The sequence below is a fragment of the Zalophus californianus genome, chromosome 15, assembly GCF_009762305.2.
Source record: "Zalophus californianus isolate mZalCal1 chromosome 15, mZalCal1.pri.v2, whole genome shotgun sequence".
In the NCBI taxonomy this organism is placed as follows: domain Eukaryota; kingdom Metazoa; phylum Chordata; class Mammalia; order Carnivora; family Otariidae; genus Zalophus; species Zalophus californianus.
In genome coordinates this window covers 59,807,892-59,831,786 of record NC_045609.1, presented here as the reverse complement: position 1 = coordinate 59,831,786, position 23,895 = coordinate 59,807,892, and the positions used below count along the sequence as shown (strand labels likewise).

Sequence of the window (23,895 nt, the reverse complement as noted above, 5' to 3'; positions counted from 1 at the left end):
TTGTCACTCTGCCCACTGGGCCACAGGAGTGCCACCTTGGGGCAGCCACATACCTCTTGTGGGTTCCCCAAGGCCTCTCCAAGCATCTTCTCAATGTTTCTCATTATGGCCACTTTCTGATGGGCTTTGAGAGGATATTCAATTCTCTTAGGGGTGGGGGCCCCCTGCAAAGGAAGCAGCAGCTCAGGAAATGCCTTTAGCAGCAGGCTTCAATGTAACCCACCATTCTAGTACCTTCACCCCTTCTAAGAAACCCAGTTCAATCCCATCCCTCTTCATCTCCCCAAAGACCTGGGAATCACTTTCAGAGAGAGCCAACCTCCCCACCCTGCCCCCAATTCATTTATTACACCTACCTCACCCCAATCCCATCTAGGGGGAAGATACCCATATTCACCTTATACCAGAAGTTCACAGTGATGGTAATCCCCCCATTTAGTAATGACTCTATGTGATGCCACCTGCAAGAAAATAAACATGCTCCTGTTTGCCACCAATATTCTTTTAGAGGGAGGAATGGAAAACTAGGTAAAGTCTGGCTAAAGCAAATAACAAGGACATATCTTTATCCTCATCCTGTCAAACACACCCCGGGACCAGAGGCAGTGGTGTTCAGTTCAGTCTCCAAATACAAAAGAGCCAAGAACAGTCTCTCCAGCCTCAAGCCACTGGGATCTCTTTGGACCTGAGGAATTGTCATCTTGTCCTAGAGACTGGGTTGTCATTTCCCCCACATTCAGTATGCTCAACATCTGGATATGCCAACCTTTCTGTAGATCACATAAGACCAATCCTGCCACAACTCAGAAGGGACACAGATACAGCTTTCCGGGGAATGGGAAAAAAAGCTCCCAAGAAGCCCAGTCCTAGCCCCCTCCTCACCAGTACATTGGGATGTAAAGAACATCACCAGGGCCAACCACTGTTTCATAACCAACCACGTTCTGGAAATTGGGGAACCTCTCGTAGTCAGGATTGTCAAAGTCCACCTGAGAGGTTCAAGAGAAAGAAAAAAAAAAATCAGTCAATCACCAAATCTTTATTAATAACTGTGATGTGCTAGTCTGGTAGTGATAAAAAGATGGCTTTAAGAAAAAAAAATGTGTTTAGAATTTATATCCAGCAGAAGATACCACACACACCTTAAACATACACACATCCTCTCAGAGAACAGTGTAAGACAGGCCATGCTTGAAGATTGATAAAGAATCCTGGGCCTCAGTGCTCCTGAGGTCAGAAGCCAATCATCACAGCTTGCAGGTCAGAAAACCTACTCATGGCCTGCAGATATGAGGAATGAGGATGCATCCTTCAACCAAATCTTCTGAAACTTTCTCCCACACACATATTCCTACCAGCAAAAACTCATACATGAAGTGGCTAGGCAGTTTTCTCAAGAAAGAAGAGGACCTCTCTGGTTGGCCATAAAGTCAACCATATACTTCTTTTAGATCCAGGAAAGACAGTAAATGACATATGACAATTCTGTTCACCCTTCTCCTTATCAAAAAGTAGCAGCATCCATGACAACAGAACAAATTATTAAATCCAATGGAGACACACACATTCAAGCTGGGTAACCAGAGTCCACTAGCATTAGTGATGGGGTCTGCCCTCCAGAATTAGCTCAACGGAACTGTTTATCCTTATAAACATCTGGGGACCACCACAAGGGCCTGGAATATGTGAGCTACACTGTGAAATTATCCTGAGTTTATCCACAGGGAAGGGGAAAGACATGCCAACCTTGGATCCCAAAGGAGTTCTATACCCTCCTTGCACCACACAAGCTCACCTGGCTCTGTCTGTCACATGGGTGATGAACAGGATATGGGTACAGGCACTCAAACTGATCCGGAGGGAATAAAATGCATCGCTTGTAGCCTTTTATCTGAGCAAAGAAGTTCTGCTGCTCATCATAGTGAGCAGGTGTCACATTTCCTGTAGGAGGAAAGACATTTTCTTATTCAGAGCAGTGGCTCTACTGCATAGGCTGGAACACAAGGCCCAGTGCTGGAGAGAAACCCAGCCTGCCCTCTCAGCTAAGAGTTCCCAATCAAAATTTCAAGCAGAATCAGGGTGACTGCAATTACAACTCTCAGCAAAGTAGGTGTTACACTTTCAGTGGGCAGTAAGTTGTTCAGAAACCATCACTGGCTAAGGGTTCACCGACAATTACAGCAAAGCAAACTTTCATAAATGATGCTTCTGCCCTTACTGGAAGCAGCAGCACATCAAGATAATATTCACAAGCCTGGCAAAGTAATATACTGTGCATACTTGTACTCTTCTTGACTATAGCACAAATCAAAAGGGTAGCAAAATAAGAGTAACAAATGAAATGACTGGTATCAACAACGCATGCATAATCTTCTTTGACGGAGTTAACTGGTCATTTTAAGTTGTATGAATATGTACTTCCTTTGAGTAGCTCTTCTGGAGCTCAAAGATTCTCAACCTTTGTTCTCACTTCAACACATCTGTGGGATACAACACTTCTTAGAGCAACACTGAGGCTGTTAATTCTCATGGGGGCATGGGGGGAACGTATCAGATTCCTGAAGTGTTGTATAATTTGAATAAGGCGAATTATTTAAAATGCCAACTTGAATTAGTTCTGCCCTAGTATATGTATGCTCCATCTACTCTTTATAACTGGGACCTCATCTGTTGTTTATCCTTTGCACAATCCCTGAGAGCTAAGGGGCCCTTCTGTAGGGCACGGAGTTCAGAAAACATTCCCTGGGTCGGCCTGAGTGGGCCAAGACAGCCGCCTTCTTTAATGCTGAGTCCATGTGCATCCTCAAAAGAGATTTGCTCTCTCATCTCTACCTGAGGGATCTGCTTCTGTGCACTCTACGGAAGGACAGAAGTCAACAGAAGAACTTATAGCTAAGTAGGTCAGAACTAGCTCCTGGCAGGTTAATCAAGAGCTGGTTTCAGAGGGGCAGGTTAGGGGTGCAATCCATAAACTGCACTGCTAGAAATCTTTATTAATACTTGCAGCAAAGGATCCAAAACTGAAGAAAGGACAATAAAAGGAGAAGAGACCACTACTCTGCTTCCTTGCTTGATCTAATTTATTCACTATTTACTAAGTACCTACTATGGGCCTGGCCTTGAGCTAGTGCCACAAATAAAAACAAGAATGAGGGGTGCCTGGGTGGCTCAGTGGGTTAAGCGACCGCCTTCGGCTCAGGTCATGATCCCAGGGTCCTGGGATCGAGCCCTGCATCAGGCTCCCTGCTTAGCGGGAAGCCTGCTTCTCCCTCTCCCACTCCCCCTGCTTGTGTTCCCTCTCTTGCTGTTTCTCTCTCTGTCAAATAAATAAATAAAATCTGAAAAAAAAAAAAAAAGAAGAATGAGACAATGACCCTGGTTAGTAAGCAGCTCTCCTCCTTTTGACTGGAATTCAAAGGCCTCTCCTCTCGGGCACCTGGGTGGCTGTCGTTAAGCGTCTGCCTTCGGCTCAGGTCATGATCCCAGGGTCCTGGGATCGAGTCCCACATCGGGCTCCCTGCTCGGCGGGAAGCCTGCTTCTCCCTCTCCCACTCCCCCTGCTTGTGTTCCTGCTCTCGCTGTCTCTCTCTATCAAATAAATAAATAAAATCTTAAAAAAAAAAAAGGCCTCGCCTCTCATTCAAATGAAAAAAGAAAGAATGAACATATTCACATGTTTGCTTGTGTATGCATAAAATCCTCTAGCAGGATACACAAGCAACTAATAACATGTGGTGCCTCCAGGGAGGGGTATCGGAAAGTTGGGAAATAGGACTGGAAGAGAGGTTTATCATTACACACCTGTTTATACCTTTTGAATTTAACTCCATAAATATATTAACATTCAAAAGATAAGGCTCCATTTATACCGAAAAAATAAGCTTTCCTCTTCTACTGGAAAAAGTCTCCCTGAATACAGAGAGATCCAATAGATAGAACAGTATCTCAGGAAGATCCCTAATACCCAAGTATACACGCTCATGCTGCAACTGAGGAAGGGAAAAGAAAACTCTCCTTTTAGAGTGCATGAAACTAGCTTAATCACTTTATGTACATTATCTCGTTTAATCTTCATAGCCATTTATAAGATATTATCATATTCCTTTCACAGAAGAGAAGGCTGAGGTTTAAAAAAGTTAAGTGACTCGTTCCAAAGTCATAAAGCAAATGAGTGGTGAAGACAAGCCTGGAAATTAGGTTTGTATGACTCCAAGCTATGCTGCTTTCTGAAAGATTTCTTACCTTCCATGCCGATGAGCAGCAGGTTGGATGTCAGCTGTCCCCAGCCACGCTTTCCCTGTTGCTTATTAATCCAGTTCCAGTTAAAACCCAAGAAGTCCATGACAATCTTCCTGCCCACGGTGTCATTGAGTGTTTGCTGCAGATACAACCTATGTTCCCCGAGAATAAAATCCCATTAGTGCACATACACAGTCCCTTGTCATGGCCTCCCCACATCTGGAAATCCAAATCCACAACAGCACCTCCCACAGAGACCAGCTGCAGCCATGCAAATCTTAACCAAGATAGATTCTCACAGAACTGAATCCTTGCCTGTCCTTCTTTGAGCTCTGTTCAACACCAAACTTGCTATTTTAAAGAAAAGATTCTTTTTTTTTTTTAAACGTAAACGCTATACCCAATGTGAGGTTTGAACTCACAACCCTGAGATCAAGAGTTGCATGCTCTCACCAACTGAGCCAGCCAGGCACCCCTAAAAGAAGTGATTCTTGACCTTTTCTGGGCCACAGCATAAATCTAAGAATCCAAGGAACGCTTCCATAAAAAATGTACATAAACACAGAAATTTCATACAATTTCATAGATTCCTCAACACCTATTCAGAGTCTAAAATGATTAATCAGCCTTTCTCCAGAGACTTTCAGAGCCTCAGACATCCTCTTTGGCCCTCGATGGCCGTTATGATAGATCATATTACTGTTCACCAAGATCTAGTTTCTTCCCTGTGGGAGAGTTAATTCTCCTGTATCCCCTTGAAGCCAAACTTGCTTATTTAACTTACTTTGACCAGGTATGTCCACAAAATGTGTTGCGTCCAAACTGTAATTTGAAGAAACAGTACTCACTACCACCACATCTCTTTCCCTCTGCTAATCAACTGCAAGGTTTCAGATAGTAGCTGCTGGGTCCCAAAATGAAAAAGATGACTTTAACAGCAGAGCCTCCATGTGACCTATGACAGACACGCAGCATGACTGTTGTTGTTATAAACCTAAATAAAACTTTGTTGTTTCAAGCCACTGCCTCTGGCTTGAAACCTAGTTTATCTTAACTAACTCAGCCACCTCTCTGTAGTAGCCTTCTACAACTGAAAGCCTCATCAGGCTTTCTGCAGACCCAGCACTCCTAATACACCGAAGAAGATCGGAAATTAATTAAGGGATGTGAAAACCCGCTCAAGTCCCATAAGGGACATTAATAAAGGGGCAAACATGAAGACAAAACACAAAAGCAGCCCTGTTCTAGTCCCAAGAACGTTACTTCAAACGACTCAACGGTATCTCAGTGCCTAGAATCAGGATGTTTAAGGCAATATTAACTAGAAATCTTTTAAGTTGTAAACACTAGCTACCTTTTGGGGGACAAGGAACCCTCAGGACTCAAATGCAACCTTTGGACTCTCCCCAGAAATTATAAAATATTCATACAAAAATTTTGCCAAGTAACTTTGAAAGAGGCAGAACACTCAGCAAACATGAATCCAAACAAATCCTATTACATCTGAACAGTAAATGGTCAAAAGAGCTCAAAGAGCAATCATAGAATTCCCTGAATCCTAACAACCCGTACAATTCCAAAGTGGAATTGGTTGGTGGTAAAGTAAGCTGGTAGGGCAAAACCTGTGCATAGGAAAAAAATTTTCCTTGAATCACTCATAAAGACTACACTCATAGCTTGTACTTAGTGAGGCAAACTGCTCTCCCTATGGGAGGTAAGAAACTTAAAGTGATTGAGGAAACAGGACTCCTGTGTCTTATCTCATGCTCCTTCCAGCGCAAATGTTCATGCAGTGGAATCACATTCCACCAGCACCATTTAAATTGACTTCTCTCTCTTAACATTGGGGATGTGTGGACGTGTGCATACATATGCATATGCTATGTTAAATTTGAGGAAACTTAAGCAGAAGATGACTTACGTCAGTCTTTGGAAGACATAAAGAACTGATCAATCACAGTTGAGACCCTGGAAACTCTTTTTGGTCAAAGTTCTAGCACTATGATAAAGGCTAAGTGTCAGTAAGAAACACAAACACAAAAAATATATTCTAAATCCATTCATTCAGCCATATGCTGCTAACAGTCAGAGAAAGAACTGAGGTAGGAGACTAAAGAGAAGGCCAGGGTTGGGCACCAAATGTGAGAGGCAGATGGTGATTCACCATGAAGTACTCAGTGAAAGCAATTCCCCAGAAGCAACGTTACAGTGAGGAACTGAATGCTGTCTGGGACCTACCGAAGAGGCTGGTAGGATAAAAGCACAGAGGAAGAGTCACATCTGAGTGTGTCCTGTGTTTGCTATCTCTAGTACAATGTGGAAATCCATTATCAACTGAATCTGATCTCCCCTAATTTAGAGGACCCTGACATCCTTCACCCCAGAATCATAACAATCTATAAAACTTTTTATTTTTAATTGTCCCAAGCCAGCCTAACATTTTAGGACACAGGGTGCAAACTGGCAATCTCAGGGCTAAATCCAATGACAGTTGGTTTTGTTTGGTACCCCGCAGCATTTCTAAAAATTTGAATTAGCTGTCTCCATTTAAAAGTCAAAAAAATGTTAAGTAAAAATCCTAATTTCTGGCTTCTCTTGAAAATGAGAGTATCTAGCAACCCTGGGATTGCACTCCTAAATGGAAACAAGAATCAAGTAATGACTTCTCACTTTGAATAGGGCATACGCTTTCAGCTTCACTCTAGTTTTCACCCAAACAACTTCCCTCATTTTGTTCACCTATCTGACCCTTCTAGGCAACTGTGACTGTCCCTTTGTGAAGACAACAAAGAACTACAGTGTCACAATTCAAGTCTAATCATTCTCTCATCTCTCAAGCTACAGAACTCGTCCAACTCCTCCATATGCTCAATTACAAGAAAAGAAAATGGATGCCCTAGATTCAGTGGGAAGCCACGATCTGGGAACTTACCTCTCTTCTCCTCCTTGCTGCTGTATATCCTGCAGTTTCTCAACAAACTCATGAAATTTCATTTCCTCCCTGTTGGACCTGGGCTTAAAGTTCTGGAAATTAGCCATTTTCTTCTCATCATAGTACAAGAACTTGTGGGTGCTGGCACTGTACACAGAGAAGTCTCCGTTCCCAATGTTCTCCTGCAGGTATTCAAGGTCCCATTTCAGGGCAGGATACACAAGATTTGTGTCTGTCAGCACCACAGGCTCCTAAGTGAAAACAAGTGAAAAAAACAAATGAAGTCGTCCCAAGGACCTGGTGGATTCTTGTCTCATGACTCCAACAACTTCCCTACTTCTGGATACTTTCTCCTGTGAACAAGCACGAACTCCTTAAGTTCCATTTCTCCTCGCCCCCCTCTCCATCCTCCCTCAGGCCCTAGTACACAGCCCTGCCAGTCCCCCACTTGTATCACCATTGGCCTTTGACCTCTCCTCTCAAGCTGGTCCCTTCCCCCTCCCCCTTCGGACAGGGCCCCGCCTCCTACCTCATTCTCGATAAGCTCCTCCGCCCGGGGGTCGCTCTGACTCAGACGCGGGATGGGCCGGGTCGGGAAGCTATAACTACGCAGTTGGGACTCATCCCAGGCGAGGCTGGGCGCTTCGGCCTCTTCTCGGGGTTCTCCAGAGCTCGAGGCCGCAGCCTCCGTCACTGTCGCCGCCATCTCCGTCGCTACAGACGGCCCCACCGGAACCGGAAGCCGCGCCTATTCCGGATAAAACACAACGGAAACCATAGAGATGGACTGCGCGCGAGAGCGGTCCAGAGACACAAAGAACGCGGAACCGGGGCGTGGGGGAGCTCCTCCTAATGGTGACCTACAGCTTTACACCCTAAGCTCGGCCCATGAAGTTTTGGGGCGCAGAGGTTAAACCCACTGATCACCTGGTTAACCAATACACCAAATATTATTGCTGCGTCAGTGTGCCCAGGCCTACACAAGAAGCGGAAAAGGAGGCCAGTTTAGCGAGGCATTAAACTTTACAGTCATGGATGGGGAGAGAAGTAAACTCTTGACCTACCTAAGAAATCAGAAGGAAAAGCAATTGTCAGATTGATAGATGGTGGGCAAAGGTTGCTCTGAAGGCCTAGACAAAAGATAAAATCCATAGAATGGGAGAAAATATTTACAAAGTACACAGCTGATAAGTGACTTGTATCTAGAATATATAAAGAATTCTTACAACTAAGCATAAAAAGGCAACCCAATTAAGAAATGGTTGAAAAAAATGGAAAAAAAAAAGAAATGGATGAAAGACTTGAGTAGACATTTCTCCAAAGAAGATATACCATGGCCAATAAGCACATGAAAAGATGCTCAACATCTTTAGTCATCAGGGTAATGCAAATCAAAACCACAATGAGATACCATTCACAGCCACTCGGATGTGGAAAAATTGGAACCCTCATATGCTGCCAGTGGGAAGATAAATTGGTGCAGCTTTTTGAAAAACAGTTTTATAGTTCTGCAGAAAGTTAAACAGAGTTATCCTATGATCCAGCAATTCTTTCTTTTTCCTTCCTTCCTTCCTTCCTTCCTTCCTTCCTTCCTTCCTTCCTTCCTTCCTTCCTTCCTTCCTTCCTTCCCTTCCTCCCTTCCTCCCTTCCTCCCTCCCTCCCTCCTTCCTTCCTTCCTTCCTTTCCTTTCCTTTCCTTTCCTTTCCTTTCCTTTCCTTTCCTTTCCTTTCCTTTCCTTTCCTTTCCTTCTCCAGCTATTCTACTGCTAGGTATATACTGAAGAGAATTGAAAACATACATCCACACAAAAAGTTGTACAAGAATGGTCACAGCAGCACTAGTTATAATAGCCCCAAAGTGGAAATAACTCAAATGTCTATCAACTGATGAGTGTATAAACAAAAAGTTGTATATCAATATAACAGAATATTATTTGGCCATCAAAGGGAATGAAGAACTGACACATGCTACAACATGGACAAACCTTAAAAATATTATGCCAAGTGAAGTAAGTCAGACACAAAATGTTACATATTGCATGATTCCGTTTATATAAAATGTCCAAAATAGGCAAATCCATACAGACAGTAGATTAGTGATTGCCAGGGTCTAGGGGTAAGGGTAATGAAAACAATTTAGAATCAGTGGAGATAGTTGCACAACTTTGTAAATATACTAAACATCACTTTATTGTACAATTTAAAGGTATGAATTTTATTGTATGTGAATTATATCTTGATAATAGTAAATAAATTAGAAAACAGTTTCTTAACCCAAATTTGATCAGGGCTTGATTGAATGCAGATATTGTACAATTATTTTGAACATCAACTAGTGATGCTTATTTACAAGAGGGCAAATTGCTGTGAAGTAATCCTCCCCCAAATTTATATGCCAAGTAGTATATATAATCTTTATTGCTCTAATATATATTTGAGAATGTCTGTAATAATGGATTCTGCACCAAAACAGTCATCACCCTAAAAGTTGCTAGAAATACGTGTACATTTATATTGTTTAAATTATACAAATCCTGTTTGTGTAAAAGTGAAAACATATTCATATGCAAACATGATAATATCCCCCATTCTTCTTTAAGCTAGTGTTTGTTAACTGTGGTCGGGCTTGAAATCTTTACAAGTCCTAGCCAATCTGAGGCTCTAGCCAGTCTGGGAAGAGCTGCTTAAGGTGCTAGGATTGGTTTTACATTTGTTGGATTGAGGTGACTGGGACATTCAAATATAAATACGGAGTAAAACTGAGGAGCGAATTTGGGGCGATTTGTGTGTTGCATCGATTCCTCTATGTGAAGGAGATCAATTTGCAGAATAGAACAAGAGCAAGGAAGACCAAGGGCTGAATTTGAAGAATGATCACGTTTGGGGATGAAAGAAGGAAGTGCCAGTGAGGGAGAGGAAAAAGGCAGGCAGTCAAAGAAGACATTAAGACAGGCTCATTTGACATGTACTGCATCTGGGGGAGGTAAGTTAGCTGTCCACCTGAGATGCTCAGGTTCTGTGTCCCCATTATCCCTGGAAGTGTCTAAGTCAGCTGACGGAGAAAGGGACACAACAGTATGAAATGTCAAATAATGACCTGCTCGCTTTTCTCTCCTTTCCACTTTCCCTCTCTGCCTCTGTCCAACCTCTCATTTTCCCTGTGGCTTCTCAACACGGTTTAAGCCCCGCCCTTGTTGGAGCCTAAAGACTTTCCTTCGCTACCGGCTTCCCTTGTCGCGTTTGGCCCGGCTCAGCCGCCGTGACAAGGCCTTTGCGCATGTGCAGGGTCAACTGGGAGGAAGGTGAAGATGGCGACGGCGAGGGTGCGGGTCCTGGGAGTGCGATGGCTGCAAAGGGCAACCCGGACCGTGGTGCCGTTGGGTGCACGGACAGGTCCGCGAGAACGGGCGAGGCCTGAGTGTGGGGATGCCTGAGGTTTGGGGTGTCGAGGGTTGGCGGGGGAGCGGGGGGGGGGGGAACGGGTATCGCGGATACCGCGATGGCCGTGTCCGGCGAGGGGGCGGAGGTGGAATTAGTATGCCCAGAAGAGGGGGTCAGGAGTCTCACTGGTCCCTTGAAGCCTGGGCCACCGCAGCCACCGCAGCTTGAAGCCTTCGGGGCAGCAGGAGGAACAGGGTCTTTTCTGACCCGCCCTCTTTTGCTCTCCAGCTTCGCACATTACGAAGGAGATGCTCCCGGGACCCTATCCCAAAACCCCGGAAGAACGGGCAGCCGCCGCCAAGAAATACAATATGCGGATAGAAGACTACCAACCGTACCCGGATGATGGCATGGGGTGAGATGCAGCAGAGTTTGCTCGCAGCCGGGCAGTGATGGGAGATGGCCAGCTGGGTTGGGTGGCTCGACTCTGACCATTTTCCCTGAACCTTCTCGTGACCCCTCAGAGTCAATGGTGTGGGTGCCTTTCTCGGTGGAGAGAGGTGGGAGGTGATGGGTGAGCAGCTGCAGCCTAGAGGACTTCAATTTTCTCCTTGGCTCAGGCTATTTCTTCAAATGAGGAAGCCGAGATTTTAATAGCTCCCTTGAGGACCCCTGAATAGCAGGAACTTTGCTTGGCTTCAGCCAGAGTGCGAGGTTTCATTTAGATTGAGCATCTGCTGGGCTCAGGTGCTGTCATTCAGGCACGTGATCAGGCTGGAGCTGGGCTCCTGTCTTGAGAGCCTTATTTGTAGATGGAGTACTCTGTATTCATATGTATAGCTTTCTTTTAAAAAATATTTTTGCTATTAGGGCTGTGCAAGTTGTAGTAACTGTCAAACAGATTAAACAGCCAACTTCCCTACTCCAGTTGATGTTATCCATCCCCCCCCTTTACATAACACCCCTGTGGTTAATTATCTGAAGTGATTATGGTCACCCTCATTTTCTTTCCTAGCATACTCTTTCAGTAGTGGTTTTAGCAGCTCTTATTTTTCTTGTTGTTTTCCAGTCATTTTCTGTGACACATAACTAGTTGTCATCATTTCCTATGTCTCTTTGTTGTGGACAGGAGTAGCCTTGGTAGCAGTCTGTAAAAGTTGAAACTGGATTTGTTAGGGAAAACCCAGCTTAGCAGGAAGTCCCATGAGGTGTTTGAGACATGGAGATGTATGCTAACTTGGTGGTTGGGAGCACAGTTGCTATGAAGAGAATGCTTTTCTAATCTGAACCCTTTTTGTTTGTATTCCAATTAGCTGGGTGACCTGGGGTTCAGACTAAACTTCAGTTTCATTTTCCGTCTAATGAGGGAATCAGAGTGATTGATTGCTAAATTCCCTTCCAGCTCTAACATTATAACATTGCATGATTTTTGTTGTTGGAAAAAAGTAAGAAAAGCATGTATATTATAATGTTTCAGAGTTTGACATCTTTTATTTACATTTTGGACTTCTGTGATTCGTTCTGTGCTTAGTGACTGTAAATTGAGATCTTAATTTGAAAATGGGTTTCTCTGTCCTTAGGGGAGGCCGTTATCTGTCACTTGGTTTCTCATCTCTTAACATGAGGGGACTTTGAATTGCCTGAGTGATGTGGCTCAAAGCCCCTTCCAGAAGTTTTTCTGTCTCTCAGGTATGGCGACTACCCGAAGCTCCCTGACCGCTCACAGCAGGAGAGGGATCCGTGGTATAACTGGGACCACCCAGACCTGAGGTTGAACTGGGGTGAACCGGTGAGAGATCCATGTCCCATTTGACCTTTCTTCCTTCTTGTTAATATCTTCATGAGGATTCTTTATTTAGCTTAAATGGCACTTTGCTGTCTAAGCAACATTAAGGTTTTCTGCCCAGGGAAGCAAGACCCAGTGATCTGAGATCTGAGGTCCCATGTGTGGCACATGGGATGAGACTTCTGCATATAATCAGAGCTCTGTACTTTGAAAATTGTGCACTTCCATGCTTGAACTGTCCTTGGTCAGCAGAACCTAGACCTAAGCCAGCACCTAGTCCTATGTGGTAGAGTAGCTCACACTTGACTTGCAGAATATTGCCCCAGGGCAGTAGAATGCCTTTATCGAACCTTTTATCAGGCTCTGATCACCCTTTTGCAGACTGCCTGCCTTTTGCAGGAAGAGCATAATGTTGCATTTAACTGTTTTTCTGCCTCAGATGCACTGGGACCTTGACATGTATATCAGGAACCGTGTGGACACATCCCCCACGCCTGTTTCCTGGAATATCATGTGTAAGCACCTCTTTGGCTTCGTGGCCTTCATGCTGTTCATGTTTTGGGTCGGGGAGACTTACCCCACCTACCAGCCTGTGGTGAGTATCTGAGAAGTGCTCTGGTAGGCATATTTACTTAGTGCTGTTTCCTGAGGGAATGAAGTCTGTGGAGTAGGGATCCAGCCAATACCAAGCTTGGCTTCCTGTTAAGGCCTATAGAAGGCCTTACCCATTGACCTAGCACAAGTCTCAGAGAACTGCTCCACGCCTACTTCTTGGGTCAGTCTGAGTGAGAAGAAACAGTTCAGGACTAGATGAGAAATGAGAATGTGTAAGTCAACTAGTCTTCTAGAGTTGCCATTTGGGGACTATACTTACCAATTATATTTTAGCAAGTGATCTTTGAAGGTGGAGTCAAGTAATCTAGAGCTGCAACCTTATTCTTTGCTGGAGGTGCGAAGGGCACTAGGTTCTATAAGGTACTGGAAGCAATTGTTTACTATGAGCACAACAGTTTTATCTTGGAGAGCATAAAAGACATGGAAAATATACTGTCTAGCTTTAAGGAAGTTTGATATGGATAAGAAAAAGATGTAGAAAATGACAGGATGAGCAACATTTGAACAGAGATATAGGAATGTGGTAGTTTTAGTGTCCTTATGTTTGTAATGAACCTATGTGTTAAGGGGTATGAGGTCCTGTTAAAAAGAAGGATCATGCTAGATACTAAAAATATGTATAGACTTTTGATGGTGGGCAGAAGTTGGAGAGAACATTTGGGGCAAGAAAAATAGAATGAAGGAAGGAAAAGGAGAGTTAGCTGAAATGGAATAGGCATATAAAATATTCCTAGATAACCAGCTGTATTGGTTACTTAGAGAGCTGCTAAAAATTCAGATTCTTGGTTCAGTAGCTCCATGGTGGGGTTCTAGAATCAGTATTTAACAAGTTTCCAGTTAATTCTCATGTTCTGGGAAATTAGGTGTGGAAACTGCCATGTTAAAAAATGTGAGGTGAGTTGGTCATTTAGGTTGGGATGCTTTCATTGTGTAGTTAGGGATTTGCACTCAGCGGTGTAGTAAGACATTAATTCAAATATTTATGAAGACCCTACTATGTACCAGATACAGATTGTACTAGGGGTTGGGGATCCAGTGATGACTTGGTTTACCTCTAGGCAGCAAGGAACTATGTTGAGTTTTTGAACAGAAATGACATAATGAAGGTTAGGATTTTAGTATGATTAATCTGGGAGTAGTCTACAGAGTAGATTGTACGGGAAGGAACTGAAAGCAGGAAGACTGTCATGTTTGCAGTTGGCTGCTCAGTGCTACCTCTGCAGAGATAATCAATGTCCTGATGGTAGCTGGTACGTCTGTGTGCACTGACACGAGCCTTCCTACCAAGCCCCAGGGGCTGCAGGCTGGAGAGTGCACGTAGGGCTGGTGTGAGCACTAACTTCACTTCAGGAGAGCAAGAAACACAGTGTGGCTCTTCCATTTTTCAGTTCTGTAAGCACATCACCCTTTTCTCCTCCCCTTGAGCTGTGTTCTCTGACAGCTGTTTGTTGGTAAAGCCAGCAGCCCCTAAAGCACGTCCCAGCCGTGTCTCCTCTGTGCTTTCCCCCACTGCTGCTCCTGCACGCCTCATTTGCTAGGCCACTTTAGTGGTGGAACCATTAGAGGCTGAGTGACTTAAAGGAGATTGAGTCTGTCTCGACCCCAGGAGAGAGTGGGATGGATGGATGCATCGTCTCATTTAGAAAGCTCCCTTCCTCCTCCTTTTCTCTCTCTCTCTCACTCACTCTCTCACACGCACGCACACACACACACACGGTGTAGGCACCACTTCTCTTACAATCTAGGTTTTCTCTCTGCCTTGAGCTGATTAGGGAAGAGGAGTGCTGTTCCTGCTGTTCTAGCCCAGCTGGATCCGACCAGAGGCTACCTCGTATCCATTTACCATGTGTGATTGTTAACTCAGAGTGGGGTATAGCCAGGTATTGGCTGGGATGTATGCTATCCTGCTGACCTGTGTTTTTTCCTTAGGGGCCAAAGCAGTATCCTTATAATAATCTGTACCTGGAACGAGGCGGCGATCCCACCAAAGAGCCTGAGCCAGTGGTTCATTATGAGATCTGAGGTGGCTTCATCAGCTTTGTGCCCCTGAACTGACTCCCTCATTTCTAGAGCTTTAACCTTATGAAGTCCCTAATAAAACAGTGCTGTGATGTCTGTGCCTCATTTCCCCGGGAGTAGCCACTGCCGTGAGAAGCTCATCCTTTTACTTTTTTTTTTTTTTTGGTCTGCTGTCCGTTCCCATCCCCCAGCCCCTCTGAGATTAGAAAGGCAGGAGGTGGGGGTTAGCACAAAAAATGGTAATTTGTTAATTTTGCTGGGACCGTGAAGGTATTCTAGTTGGCAGCAGGTGGTAACGGTAGCTCCTTTTCCCGTTTACAGGGTTGAAGAAGAAGGAAGATACGTTCCTGACTTCCCAAGTTGGAACAAAAAGTATTTCCCATAAAAAAATTTTTTTATAGTGCCTAGTTTTTTAAAAAACTGTATTTTAACACGTTTTAAGTATATTCCAGGATATATAGTTGTTTTTGGACTCACCTGGGGCTGTGACTATAATGTTACTTCTGTTGTAAGAGTGTGTATTCCTTGTTCCAAAGCAACTTCTGAATCCTGCATTTATGAATTAGAGGACTGTCCAGTGAGTTACTCTGAACCTGTGCATGGCTTCTGCTCCTGTTTTTGAGGGTCTATCTCAGTGCATCTGTTAAGTGAACCAACTCATTTTCTTTTTGTCCCTTTGGGGACATTTTCCTAAACAGTCATGCTGCCTGAAAACCTGTCCCATAAAAAAAGCACACATTCAGTATGACCCATGAAAGCAAGTCCATCCAAGTTAGTTTTTGTCCGGGCACTGAAAGGGGCTTTTATGAGATCAGGGGGTGGGTACGGACACTAAAATGCCTCTACTTCAGTGTCTCCACTGGCTTTTTATCTGTCTTCATTCTCTGTCTTCTGTCACATTTGATAATATACTTAATATATTTAACAAACAAACATCTGTGTATCTATATATCAGATACTAATAGGTCCTGGGGATATAAAATTGGAAAGGACACAGTACTTGCCTTCAAGTACTTACCTAGAAGCTGAGACTGGCAGTTACAAAACAAAGTGAAAGAAGAGATGTGTGAGCTGAGAGAGAAGAGTATACTTTTAATTTTTTTTTAGATTTTTTTTCTTTTTTTTGTCATAGAGAGGGAGGGAGGAGAAAAAGGCTCCCTGCCAAGCAAGGAGCCCGATGCAGGACTCGATCCTAGCCCTCTGGGGTCATGACCTGAGCTGAAGGCAGAACTTAACCGACTAAGCCACCCAGGCACCCCTACTTTTAATTTGTTTAAATATTTATTTGGGGGGGTGCAGAGGGAGAAGGAGAGAGAGAATCTTAAGGAAGTTCCACGCCCAGCGTGGAGCCGGACATGGGGTTCCCTGAGATGATGACCTGAGGGAGGCTTAACTGACTGAGGCACCCAGGCACCCCTGTACTTTTTATTTTTTTAATTCTGTCCTGCTTAAAACTGTGACCTTATGCTTTGGGTTCAAATTTCTTTCAGAACACTCCCATCAGTGACATTTCTGCCTCATTCCCTAATTTGAGATATAGTCTAAGGTTCAGTTTTCCACCCTGTTTACTTGCCCTCAGGTATTATCCACTGTTGTGGTGCTAAGATGCTCAAGAAATGCTCATTGAGTACTTAGTACACAGAGTGGGCAGGCGCAGCAATGCCCTAAATTGTCTTCTGTCCTGACTTCAAAACCCTCTAGTCCACATGAAAAGGAGATCTAGACTTGTGTCACAATGATTCGGGGCTCCGTCATAAAATAACTGAACCAATTCACTGTCTTTGAAGGTGCAACTGGCAAAACCACGGTGGAACTTATGCATTAAACCAAAGTTTTGAATCTCAGATAACAGGTCTAAGATCTTCAGCTGCTGACAGAACATTGTTTGGAAATGCCATAATTCCCTCAGTCAACATAATAAAATCCATCTGATTTTTTCACCTCCCCCTTCAACTGTTTACCTTCATCAGTCACAAGAGCCTGTCCAGTTTTCCTTTACAGTCACTACCACTATATTAATCCAGGCTCTCATCACCTGGGACCTGGACTATTCTTAGTCTTCTAATTTGAGTCCCTGCCTCCAGCTCCAAGGGAATCCATATTATCTCAAGATACAATCTTCATCTTATTGCATCCCTACTCATAATTTTCACCAACTCCCAATTACCTGCAGAGTTGAACTGGTATTCCCAATTTGTATCCGGCCTCTTTAATTCATGGTATGGGAAATGCCAGGGGGCCTACTAGGCTGTTGGGCCCTTCCTTCTGAGACATCACCTATTTCGCCGCTGCAAAGTATGACGCCCATATCTCCTGTCCCTGAAACCCCCCAGTAAGCTCCTGGTCTACAATACCTAGTCCCCTGCACGCCTATACCTTTTAATTAGTTCAGCCAACAGCTTTTGGCCACCAGTTGTTGCTGGGGTGTAGTGTGTTGCCGTTATTTACGGCCTCAGTTGCTATTTACCTTTTCAATTAGGATTCCACTGAGAGCTTCTGGAGCTAGCTAGTACCAGGTCTTCTACACGTCAACAAATAATGAATTAGTATTTTCCCTTTTCGCGGGGGCTGTTCCCGGAGCCTCGCTCAAGTTGAATAGGTCAGGACTTAGTAGTAGTCGCAGGATCTGACCCACATGGTAGAAATGCGCAATCACAGGACAGGTGAGGGAGCCCGGAGTAAAAGCGAGAATCCTATTAGATCCTTCGCTGGTCGGCCGGCTTCTCTACCCCGAGCTCCGCGCACGCGGTGCCCTGCGAGGACTACTTTTGGCCTTCGGCAGCCGCCGTCCGCAACACCCAGTTGAGCCGAAAGGCCCCCTGAGGATATCGGCTCTGGCTGCGCGGCGCTACCCTGACCTGGCTCCCGGAGCAGGTGGGTCTTCCCCACCTCTCTGGGGGGGCCGGGAGTGCTGCTGCTCCCTCGGGAGAGAGTCGGGGGTGGGGAGCTCGCCCCCAGCGGAGAGCCCGGCCCGCGCCTCTCAGGGCCCCACCACGCCCGCTCTCGGGCTGGACCCGGCTCCGCTCTCCCGGCCGCGCGGGGGAGCTGCGGCCCGACGAGGGTCTCCCTTGAGCGCTTCCCTAGCGCCTTCCCCTACGCTCCGGGCCCGAGCCTGGCCAGGTCTGGCGGGAAGCTGTGCTACCCCAAAGGGCCGGGGCTGCCGAGGGTCGCTGCCGCCGTCCGTCACTGCAGGAGTCTGTTCGGTTCTTGGTTGAATGTAGATTAAAAGCCCATCTTCCCAGTTTCTAGACCGTCGGGGATTTAACACCTCATGTGGAATTGAGTTTAGTTTGAACTAGTATAATGGTTAAAAGCACTGGGCTATGGGGGCTGATTGGGGTTCACATCTCGGCCCAGCCAGTTTTCTTCCCCGTAAAATGGGGATAATAACAGGACTTGCCACATAGAACCATTGTGAGAATTGAGATTTGCACGTTAAATGAGCAGCGCTAAACACAGCTCCTAATTTCATCAAGGGCTTTCCCCAGAAACGTGAAAATGGCTTTGACCAGCAGGTGGCAGTGGTGACTATATAATATGTTGTGCAGCAAGTCCGTACGTAATTGATGTTGCCTCAAACGTTTAGAGACCCCCTGAGACTCTTGGCTGAATTGGCAGCCTTAAACTTTCTTCAGGCTGGAAAGTACATTAGCGATTGAGTAATACTACCTGCTATTTTCTACGTTGAGACAAACCTGACGGTGGCTTCCTTAAGCAGGTCACAGCAGGTCCCAAGTCTCCTCCCTCAAGTTCAGTGTTACCTTAAAAACAAACAGACAAAACACTTTCCTGCCACTTTGCTAGCCTGTTGGGATGGCACCTTGAATATGCGTTAGAACTGGATTGGAAACCACAGAATTAAAATGGATGTCTACCTTCATTCAACAAATGAGGTACCAAGGAGAAAAAAATTGAGTCTGATTTTCACTGGGTGGCTCACCTCTGTGAGGGGGTGAGAAGCTGAGCCCAGAAAGATGTGATAAGGAGCCAGTTATGCAGAGAATGAAAGGAAGGACGTTCAAAGTATAGGAAACAGAATTTACAAAAGCTCTGAGGTAGTAAAAAGCCAGGAAATGAGAAAAGGCTAATGTGGCTGTAGCACAATGAATAAGAGGGGAAAGTAGCAAGAGATGAGGTTGAAGTCGTAGGCTGGAGCCTTTGAGCAGGGTCACTAGCAATTATTCTGAGTGCAATAGATGTCATTGGAAGATTTTAAGCATGGAGTGCCAAAAATCCTATTTTTGATTTTAAAAGTTCACTTTTGCTTCTGTGTAGAGAGTTAATTGGGTTATGGTAGGGTAAAGATGACCGGCTGGAAGATTATTGCAGTAATCCAGGTGAGAGATGATGGTATCTTCAAATAGTGTGGTGGTGGTGGAGACGGAGAAAAGTAAACAGATTAAGATATAATTTTGGAGGTGAAATCAGAAAGACTTAATGATGAATTAGAAGGGAATAAGGGAGAAAGGAATCAAGGGTGATTTTCAGGTTTTCTGGTTGAGCAATTGGATGGTTAGTGGTACCATTTACTGAGATGAAGAAAACTGGAGGAAGAACAGATTTGGGGGGAGGAGATGGTGGAATAGAGAATTCTGTTTTAGACAGACTAACTTAGGTATCTTTGCTATATCCAAATGGAAATATTTGATTAGCAAGTTATACATAAGAACTTGGAGCTCAGAGGAGAAATTTGTGTTGGTGGTATGAATTTGGGGGTCATCAGCATATGGGTGATATGTAAAGCCAAAGGAATAGATGAGGTCACTGAGATATTACCTGATCTGATGATTATCATCACCATTGGGCCTGTGGCAACCACTGTGTTTGGATAGCTTTTTGGGATTAAAACATTAGATTTCAGTAATTAGGTAAGTGAACTGTCCTTGCAGATCTACAGATGGTTATGTGTATGTTACCTCCTATGGCCCTGAAATCCCCATTCCATGGTGGAAGGACAGAAACAGGATCTCATGTCTGTAGGTACTCCCTGGATCTGACTCTTTAAGTTTGCAGGTTTCTGTTTTCAGTAGGCTGAGGGCCATGTCAGTTTTCTGCCACACACAGGACCGGCCATGAAGCTAAAAGAACTTGAACGGCCAGCTGTCCAAGCGTGGAGCCCAGCCAGCCAGTACCCTGTGTATCTGGCCACAGGTATGATGATATTGTGGACTATGATCTGCTGAAAGTACGTAGGTCAAAGGGAGACTTAATATCCAGAATTCTTAATTGAGCTTCAGAGAAAGCTTTAGAGTCATGGAAAGGTGGGGTTTGCTCACAGCATAAGCAAGGGGACATTAGGTGTTTAGAGTACCTGGGGGCAGCCTTGAACTGTGGCTCAAGCCTGGGCACCTCCTGTTTTCTTGCTCTCTTTGGAGTTACCATTTGAAAAAGGGTATACCCAGTCCTCTCCTGTTCCTCTGCCTCTCCACTTCCTAACCATTTATACCCCAAATCCATGCATGTATTTTTGCTTATATGCTGCCTCTTTCTAACTTTTCTTGTGCCTAGGAACATCTGCCCAGCAGCTAGATGCCTCCTTTAGCACAAATGGCACATTGGAAATCTTTGAGATTGATTTCAGGGACCCCTCTTTGGACTTGAAACACAAGGGAGTCCTTTCTGCCTCAAGCAGGTACTATGTCTGAATTGTTGAGTGTGCGGAACAGATCCTGATGTAGACCCTGTTGAGGAATCCTGGTAGTAATGTGTGCTTCTCGGGGCTCATGAGGAGATTCGTGAGGGGAGAAGTTAACCCTGGGTTTATTTTGCAAAAGGATTTTTTAAAACACCCACTCATACCTGTTTGGTCAGCAGCAGCAGTGGTGTCAGGCAGAATTGTGATAGAGACGCCTCACACAACGCTGGACCCATAAGTACCTGATCTCTCTCTGAGCCCAGAGATGTTGGCTCCTTCCTCCCTTGGCTCTTGTGAAGATAACCTTACACAGTATCTCGTTTTCTGCCAGTGGGAGGAGAATGAGTGAGCCTCTCCTCATCGTGGTTAGGCACTGGTTGGGTACTTGTGGATTTCATGGCTCTGGTAGGCTTACAGGGCTGAGTACTGGCATTCACAGAGCATATGTATACAGGCCAGACACTATGCTATATCTGCTATATATCTTATTCATCCCTCAAAATGGGCCTGAGCCATAAATACCATTAGTCCCATTTTACACAGGAGGAAACTGAAACTCTGGGAAGCTAGGATTTATATCTAGGCCTAACTCCAAAATCTACCTTTTTTCTATTATTCAACTTTTCTTTTATAAAGGTTTTATAAAGATGTGGCTTACAGCAGTAGTCTCCAAATTTTCATACCACCGGGGAAAATGTAAATATTCACTATACTCAAGTTATATAGGCAATATAAGTAGTATACATACGTTACTCTACTGTTATAAAAATGCAGTTCCTATAATTTCATGGATTAAAAATATAAGTCTTTTTTCCTACAGCTCCGAAAATTATCTTGCCTGTCCCATTTTAGAGATTACTGGTCCAAATGCAACTTTGCATTCTTTTGTGCATTTTTTGGTTCATCTGAGAGATTAAGTTATTTAGACAGAAGTACCCTTTTTTTTCTTTTCATGGCTTAACCTAATAAAGGTTAGTTATTATTCTCCCTTTCTGGAGCCCCTATGTCACTTTCTGATAGTATCCCTTATTTTATAGTTTTTTACATCTCTTTGTATTTCCAGTACCTTTCCCTTTGAAGAGCAGCCACTGGAGGGTTTACCAATAATCAAGAAATATTCTTAGCATCTAAGCAAGCATTTCAGAAAGGGCCCCTGAAAGGGGTGAGCTAATGCAATAATGTTCATACTCCTGGAGTTAAGAAGAGGGGCAGGAGGCAAGGGCTCTTATCTTCAGCCAGTGAAGCAGCAGCTTCAGCACAGTAATGGCTCCTTAGGGCAAAGAGTTCCTAATAAAGAGGCAATATAATTGCTTAAGAAATCTTGCCCCCTGCTTGTGTGTGCACATGCGCGCACTCCTTCTCTCTGACAAATAAATAAATAAAATCTTTAAAAAAAGTTTTTTTTAAAAGGGGGCACCTGGGTGCCTTAGTCAGTCAAGAATCTGCCTTCAGCTCAGGTCATGATCCCAGGGTCCTGGAATTGAGCCCCGCGTTGTGCTCCCTGCTCAGTGGGGAGCCTGCTTTTCCCTCTCCCTCTGCCTGCAGCTCCCCCTGCTTGTGCTCTCTCTCTCTCTGTCAAATAAAATCTTTAAAAAACCTTTTTTTTAGAAAAAAGAAATCTGAAATTATATCCTAAGATCCCTCTGGGCAGAGATTTTTGTTTGTTTTACTCACTGCTGTATCTCTAGCTCCTAAAACAGTACCTGGTGTTAGATGCTTAATAAATATCTGTTAAATGAACAAGTGACATTAGAAATGTCTGGATTATCAAAGTGAGCATTCCTAGCCACCATTTCAGTTAGTTATAGTTATTCTTCAGTTAATCTTAGTGCCTTGAGAACTTTTCAAGGGTGATGATGGGTTGGTTTTGCAGCCAACTAGGTTGAAGGGACCCTTTTTGAAATGTTGGTACTCAATTCAGGAATCATAAACTTCATTTCATACTCTGTTCCATCCTGCAAGGATTGGGGGCTATAACCAAAATAAATAGTACAGTTAACACTATTGATAGTATTTCATCTCTACTTTCTTTTCCACCTCCATAATTGTATCCAAAGATTGATTTGCATTTCCAAAGACCTAAGGAATTACCTTTGGCCTAGATCTATTAGAGTCTTGTTGAAGAAATTATCTTAGACACCCCAGGGTGTAAGACACCCTCTTGTGGCTCAGCCTGGGTTCAGTCACTTACTCAGAAATCCACATCTGAAACTATTGACCAAGATGATCAGGGTAGGTAGGGGGCTGCCCATTCTTTGCTTTATGCTTTCCTCTTTTTTTTCTGTGTCATCTTTGGCATGGTTTAGTTGAAAGCATAGTTGTATTGAGTTGCATCCTTGGCTAACAGTACATGACTGTGCAAATGGTATTCTGACAGTGGTCTTCAGTTTCCCCACTTATGTTTAAAGAGGATGTTGTGCAAGATGACTGCTAAGAACCTCCTGGGCTCTAGATTCAGGTCTTATGTTCAGTCTTTCCTTCCCTTTCTTTTTTATAGCATAATCTCTTTCCTTTTTCCTTTTTTTCCCCTGAAGACTTATTCATTTATTTATCAGAGAGAGAGAGAGAGAGAGAGAGAGGGAAAGAGATGGGCAGAGGGAGAGGGAGAAGGAGAAAAGCAGACTCCCCGCTGAGTGCAGAGCCTGATTCAGGGCTCAATCTCAGGACCCTGAGATCATGACCCGAGCCAAATCAAGAGTTGAACGCTTAACCGACAACCACTCATGTGCCCCTCCTTTTTTTTTTTTTTTTAAGAAACCTTCCTTGTGTTTCTTCATTATTACCTAAACATATACTTTTCAAAATCTTTCCCCTTCCTTTGCCTGCCCTTTTCACCAGACCCATGGCTTAACTACATTTGAATCCTGAAGACCCCCTTATCCTCAATCCATGATACATCAGAGAAATGTTATGTATTTAGAAATACCTGACCAAAAGAGAACAGCTCTGAAACACTGGTATAGGTGCGGACAAGGGACTGCCTCAGGCTGTAAGTAGATAAATGCACTGGATGCATCAGAATCAATACAGATTAGCATGCCCACTGAAGCTGGCGATGTTTGGTTTGTTAGATGAATCTCATGCAAGAAGAAATGTTTTGGGGAGAATATACATGATGTGTGTTGACTTGTGAACTGAGGTCTTAGCTGCTGTGGCTGAATGAGATCAGAGGCCAATGTGTGATGTACTGTACTCCACCCTGTGTCTACGCTGATCTCCTTGTGGTCTCTGTAACCTCTGTATGACCCGTCCTCTAGTAACATGAAGAAAGTAGGTGATTTACCTTTCA

At 44.2% G+C, this 23,895-nt stretch overlaps 3 protein-coding genes across 17 annotated transcripts in view; 2 read left to right on the top strand and 1 right to left on the bottom strand.

Moving 5' to 3' along the window:
* Positions 1–7,895, bottom strand: part of HIF1AN (hypoxia inducible factor 1 subunit alpha inhibitor) — a 79,441-nt gene extending 71,546 nt beyond the window's left edge. For 7 of the 10 annotated variants that reach the window (XR_003519946.1, XR_003519948.1, XR_003519945.2 and 4 more), the window contains exons 1-5: positions 7,701–7,895; positions 7,172–7,422; positions 4,243–4,391; positions 1,796–1,941; positions 883–989 (exon numbers count right to left, since the gene is read on the bottom strand). Coding sequence is in view for 6 of the 10 variants with exons in the window: in XM_027594319.2 (XP_027450120.1) it covers positions 883–989; positions 1,796–1,941; positions 4,243–4,391; positions 7,172–7,422; positions 7,701–7,877 (830 nt within the window). In the remaining 4 variants the exon portion in view is untranslated. Of the gene's footprint in view, positions 1–53; positions 165–397; positions 462–882; positions 990–1,795; positions 1,942–4,242; positions 4,392–7,171; positions 7,423–7,700 lie in introns of all 10 variants that reach the window. The other 3 variants (XM_027594326.2, XM_027594343.2, XM_027594359.2) reach the window with 3 other exon arrangements.
* Positions 7,896–10,413: 2,518 nt separating this feature from the next.
* Positions 10,414–15,063, top strand: NDUFB8 (NADH:ubiquinone oxidoreductase subunit B8). Its single transcript, XM_027596484.1, has 5 exons — positions 10,414–10,563; positions 10,840–10,966; positions 12,241–12,340; positions 12,777–12,932; positions 14,882–15,063. The coding sequence occupies exons 1-5, from the start codon at positions 10,479–10,481 to the stop codon at positions 14,972–14,974; spliced, it is 561 nt and encodes a 186-aa protein (XP_027452285.1). The 5' UTR covers positions 10,414–10,478; the 3' UTR covers positions 14,975–15,063.
* A 2,583-nt stretch (positions 15,064–17,646) lies between these two features.
* SEC31B (SEC31 homolog B, COPII coat complex component) overlaps positions 17,647–23,895 on the top strand; it is a 58,121-nt gene continuing 51,872 nt past the window's right edge. For 3 of the 6 annotated variants that reach the window (XM_027594230.2, XM_027594220.2, XM_027594227.2), the window contains exons 1-3: positions 17,762–17,845; positions 20,036–20,122; positions 20,480–20,603. In XM_027594230.2, coding sequence (XP_027450031.2) covers positions 20,044–20,122; positions 20,480–20,603 — 203 coding nt within the window. In that variant the 5' untranslated portion in view covers positions 17,762–17,845; positions 20,036–20,043. Of the gene's footprint in view, positions 17,846–20,035; positions 20,123–20,479; positions 20,604–23,895 lie in introns of those variants that run through there. The other 3 variants (XM_027594241.2, XM_027594236.2, XM_027594244.2) reach the window with 2 other exon arrangements.